At 41.3% G+C, this 5,493-nt stretch overlaps 1 protein-coding gene across 1 annotated transcript in view; it reads right to left on the reverse strand.

Annotated features, from left to right (window-relative positions):
• ANO3 (anoctamin 3) overlaps positions 1–5,493 on the reverse strand; it is a 462,814-nt gene that overhangs the window by 190,210 nt on the left and 267,111 nt on the right. Inside the window, 1 exon segment of the mRNA XM_006020701.3 lies at positions 1,976–2,047. Within this exon segment, the coding sequence (XP_006020763.1) occupies positions 1,976–2,047 (72 nt within the window).

A 5,493-nucleotide genomic window follows, 5' to 3' on the forward strand; every position in this document is an offset into this window, starting at 1 on the left:
GGGGGCACCTTGGTGAATAAATACTCACCAATTCCCTTCTGTGCCCCCGTGATGAACTTATAGGCAGCCACAAGGTCGCCTCTCAACCTTCTCTTGCGGAGGCTGAAAAGGTCCAGGTTCTCTAGTCTCTCCTCATAGGGCTTGGTCTGCAAGCCCTTAACCATACGAGTGGCCCTTCTCTGGACCCTCTCCAGGTTATCCGCATCCCTCTTGAAGTGCGGTGCCCAGAACTGCACGCAGTACTCCAACTGCGGTCTGACCAGCGCCCGATAGAGGGGAAGTATCACCTCTTTGGATCTATTCGTCATGCATCTGCTGACGTATGATAAAGTGATGCATGACGCATGATAAAGTGATGCATGACGCATCTGCTGACGCATGATAAAGTGATGCATGATAAAGTGCCATTGGCTTTTCTGATGGCTTCGTCACACTGCCGACTCATGTTCATCTTGGAGTCCACTAGGACTCCAAGATCACTTTCCACTTCCGTGCCACCCAGCAGGTCATTTCCTAGGCAGTAGGTCATTTCCTAGGCAGTAGGTGCAATATGTGGCTGCAAAACCCTGGTTGGGAGTCAGCCCCATGTAGTGTGGGGCAGTGGAGGGGGAGCAGGGATCGCTCCCCCACCCGGCAGCACCTGCTGAGTTGGGGCTTTTTTTTAACAAGTACTGGGAGCTGGGGCGGGCAGGGCAGCCATTTCCAGGCTGTGGGGGATGGGCCTGGCTGATTTGGAGATTTGGCCAAATCGATTCAGGGCGGTGATTCAAACCACTGAATCAAATCACTGTCCCTCGAATTGTCTGAATCCGAAGTGAATATTAGCCACTTTGCACAGGTCTAACTTTTACATCTCAATAAGAAAATTAAAAATAGGTACAAAGGAACTTTAATATTTCAACTAACTATGTTATGATTGTAGTGATGGAGAACTTACTTTATGGGTGCACGTACACATGGCCATATGGCAATGTTGCTATGGCACTGTGCTTTAGTACTTCCTCTTGGAAGTACTAAATCACAGTGCAGAATGGGTGGTTATTGCATCATGCACATGGCCCATGGTTAAATGTCACTGCCATATCACTGCAGTGATATGCTACATCATGGGAGCGCGTGAGTACAGCAATGTAGCTGGCAATCATGTGTAGACCTGCGTGATAGCTACATTGCCATAGCATGCTGTGCAAAGACATAGCATCTCGCTATGTCATCATAGGATGATGTGTAGACATGTCCTATGAAAGCCACCTTGACAGCATTTAGAAATATATAAATAACAAGTGCAGGAAACACTTAAAGTGGAACGTTTTAGATTCTATTCGTTCTTCCATGGAAAATTTTCATGTTGTTTCTATACCAGAAAAACAACAAGAGAGGCAGTGTTTTATGCCCATTTAAGATCTATAGGTAAAGAAATTATTATTAATAATAAACTAGATGGAGTTTTCCTGTGGTTCAGGACTGCATAAAATGATGGAGTAAATATTCTTCTTTCAGCCATTGTCTCATTTTGCTAGCTTCTTTCTGAAGAGTCTTTCAAAGTTTTCATCAAAATAAATTAATGTATTTATTAATCAATTAAAAATGTATTTTCTTAACACATGAGGGGTAAGTCTCTCTGCTAAGTCAGATGTATATTTATTCTGCCACTATGCATGTTTCCAACTCTATATCTCTCTGGGGTTATAATTAACAGCCCTCTTTCTAGGTTAATGTAGGAAAAAGGTGTCATGCCAAGGATGCAAACAAAAAGTTGTTATGAACAAAGGACTTTTTAACATCGAAATTCTAATAGAATACTTTGAAAAAAACCCTAATACATTGTTGTAATTTATCAAGACTTGACCACTCACACAAAAAAGGGGAATTGAGCTTAAAGATCTGGATGCTTGTCAATCACATTCTCAACTATAAGTTAAAAACAAAGAAGTTAAGAATTAAAAATGCAATTTCAGTTGAAAGATAAACTCACCTACAAATGAATCACTGTATTCTGTATTAGACAGCTTGAGTAAATTGTTTTCCAGGGTCTCCACCACTTTAGCTGAAATAAATATAGTATTCCCATTAATGTAACAGCTACTGGGATAAAACAACATGAATACAATTTTAGGATTCTGAATGGCAAATAAAAAGCCTTAAACTTAAGGATACATTTTGTAAAACATTTCCTGCTGGCAATAACAAAGAAGTGTTTTATCAGTAATACCTTGGATTCCCTTTCTTGGATTTTATCTCGGATTCTCTTCCTACTGGGAGCATCTATACATGCAATATATTTGAAGTAGGCTTACTGTGCAGTAAAAATGCTGCGCAGTAAGCCTATGGAGGGGCATCTCTACATGTGCTCCCTATACAAGCCATGGGGAGCTCCAGGCTCCCCCTGAGTGCTAGCCCAGGGGCTGGCAAGGAGCATGGGGCCAGGAGCTGGGAAATTGCTCCCTGAGCCTGGGAACTGCCTGCTGCTAGGCCAGGCTCTGAAGGTGGAGCCCAGGCTGGGTCAATGTCCCCCTGTCCTGGCAGCAGGCAGCTCCTAGCTCTGGCTTCTTTCAGGGAAAGAATTGTGGGGGAGGGGCAGGTCCCAGCCCCCTGCCCTGAGCTGCTGGTGGGACAGCTAGCAGTGAGAACTCGGCTAGGTGGATATTTTCTGCTCAGCACGGGGTGGCCGGGAGCTATTCCACTGATTGGGTAGCTAGCAGTGAGAATCAGGGGGCTGGGACCTGTCCCTCCCCAACAGCTCTGTTCAAGCCTAGGAAAAAGCTGCAGTGCTGGGACCTGCCCCAGATTATGACAGTTCCCAGCCAGCTCTAGGTTGCATGTGCAAACTTCCCCATGCAGCCCAGGGCTGGCTGAGAATTTTCTCAGTCTGTGGCAGGTCCCAGACAGCTTCAGGCTCCAGGTCCCAGACAGCTCCAGGCTCCCATACAGGGTGCTCCTGGCCCCAGCTCTGGGATTGGAGTGGGGACTGGAAGATTGCTCCCTGCCTCTGGGAGCTGCTGGTTGGTGGAGTAGACTCCAATGGTGGAATCTGGACCAGGAAAATGTCCCCCACCCAGGCAGCAGGGATCTCTTGGCCCCAGCTCCACTATCAGAGAAATTTTGCTCCCAGTTGGCTGTCTACACGTGCCTTACTGTGCAGTAACTACTCTGCAGTTAACTTGTTATCTGCATTTGCAGGTAGCAAATTAACTGTGGAGTATACCAGTCTACTGTGCAGTAAGCATCTGCACATGTAAATAGTGACACTGTGCAGTAAACTGGTCTACTGCTCAGTAAAGTGTCTTGTGTAGATGTGCCCACTGAGAGTTAAACTAATTTAAAGTTCAAAGCTCTTCAAACTTGTCAACATCTTTTTGGTAGTGAGGTTGTTCTCGCTAGCTTGATAGAAAAAATGAATTGCTTCACTGGGTTGTGACATAAGGCTTAAATCATTCTTCATTTATTTTTGCTCTCATATCATATTACAAGCCTAATATAAAAGCTACCTTTGAGCTGGGTTACACAGTGGCATAATAGGATAGTTCTGTACCCTGCTTGGCAGTGGCAGTGACATGCAAGGCAGAGGCAGTGGTTGGACTGCTGCTGGTGGTAGCAGCCAGCTGGCAGCTGCAACAGCTTTTTTGCTGGGGAAGCCTAGCTGCTTCCTGCAGTTCTGCAACTCAATTAAGAGCATATGGCCTTTATAAACACAAGTTGCTCCTTGCATGTGCCCCCACCCCTTAACACAAAGCCTCAGACTGGAGGGAGCTTATTAGTCACTGGTGCAGGTGGGTCCCTCTAAGGGTCCCTTCTTGATGGGCTAATCATCTGGCAACAATGACATAAAACAGATTTGTCTCACTGACATACTCCCCAGTAATTGTTCAGGCTTTCAGCAACTTCCATGTTAAGTTTGTAATATGATATCAGAGTGAAAAAGGAAGAATAATTTAAACCTGATGTCACAAACCAGAGAAGCAATTCATTTTCTCTCTACTGAGCTGGTGAGAACAACCTAAAAAACTTCAGTACCAAAAAGATCTTGACAAACTGGAAGAAATGCAGGGAGGATAAAAAAAAAAAATGATTGAGGGTTTGAACTATAAAGAGGACAGAATGAGCTCGGACAAGTATTTGATAGATATAAATAACAAAGAAGGAAAGGATTTATGGGAAAATAGTGAATCTGTGAGTACATGGAAAAAAAAAACAAATTTAGAAGGAGGTGGCAAGGGTCAATCAGGGAGTACTCAAATGTGGTGTCCACAAGATATACATGAATAAAACATATGCATTCCAGAAACATAATATCTGCAACCATTTGTAAGCTAACATACAACTCTTGCTTTACATAGTTTAGTTAAAAGTATTGTTCCTAAAGGTGATTATTCTGGAACAGATGACAAAACATAGTGCATTTTTGTTTCTTAACCAATATAAAAGGCCAGAACTCAATCCAACTGACTTCACACAGACATAAGGGTTAGTATGTGTATAGTCATATTTACATGGCAGTTTCAGGATCAATATTAGAGATATCATTATCTAGCCTACTTACAATGATGCCTGTTATCAAAAGCTATGGCATTTCTAATTTGGTGCATCATGCTTTTTTCCAAAAGGACAGTGGCATATTATCCTAGTTCGTTAAATCCAGCTGGAGTTTTCCGATTAACCTTATTAAGATGAGAATTTCATAATCTAAAACCCATATTCAAAATTCTTTTTATTGGAATAATTTAAGATTGCTTAAATGGTTACTTCTTTATGTGCAATTTATTTATTGAATAGAAAGGCTTCTATAGTAACAATTTTATAAACATTATTCAGCAGAACATCTTCAGATTTTGTTATGATTAGACAGACAACGGAAGCAATTTTTCCTAGGTTATCATTTCTTAAGTGAAAAGGGACAATTTCCTTTCTGAATGATGGGACATGGCTGAGAGATGTATTTAGTTTCTTTTAAATGATTGTTTAATAAAGCCTTAATATTTAAAAGTTTGATATTTAAAAGTTTGCTTTGGTAAATATGATTTTTTTTTATAGAAGCAAGTCGTTCTTGTTGCTTTAATGTTCATTCAGATATCTCCCCCTCCTTTCTTCCCCCCTCACAATTAACAATAAGGAAAAAATGAAAAAAAAATGAACACTTCCAAAAAGTGTCACTGTTACCCATGTTCACTCTAAAATACATGACACCTTTCCCTTGCTTCCCATGTCCCCAATTAAAAACATGTTACATAATAAATATTTACCAGGTGAAAAAATGAAATCATGTTACTTAAAGATAATGGATAGCACATTGATAACATCTTTCAGATATAGTTTGGGAGTAATAAACATTTTATAGTTAGAAGGAAGATGGCTGTAAAGTTTTGGAATAAAAGTTTTTAAAACTCGCTTTCATTATGTCTCTCTGAATTGAAAGGCCAAGCTGTTAAAAAATGGTTATGTATTATCTTTTTACAGAAGAAACCATGACATTTGGTTAAAGAACAAACACTCTTT

The sequence above is a fragment of the Alligator sinensis genome, unplaced genomic scaffold (genome assembly GCF_000455745.1).
Source record: "Alligator sinensis unplaced genomic scaffold, ASM45574v1 scaffold165_2, whole genome shotgun sequence".
Lineage (NCBI taxonomy): Eukaryota > Metazoa > Chordata > Crocodylia > Alligatoridae > Alligator > Alligator sinensis.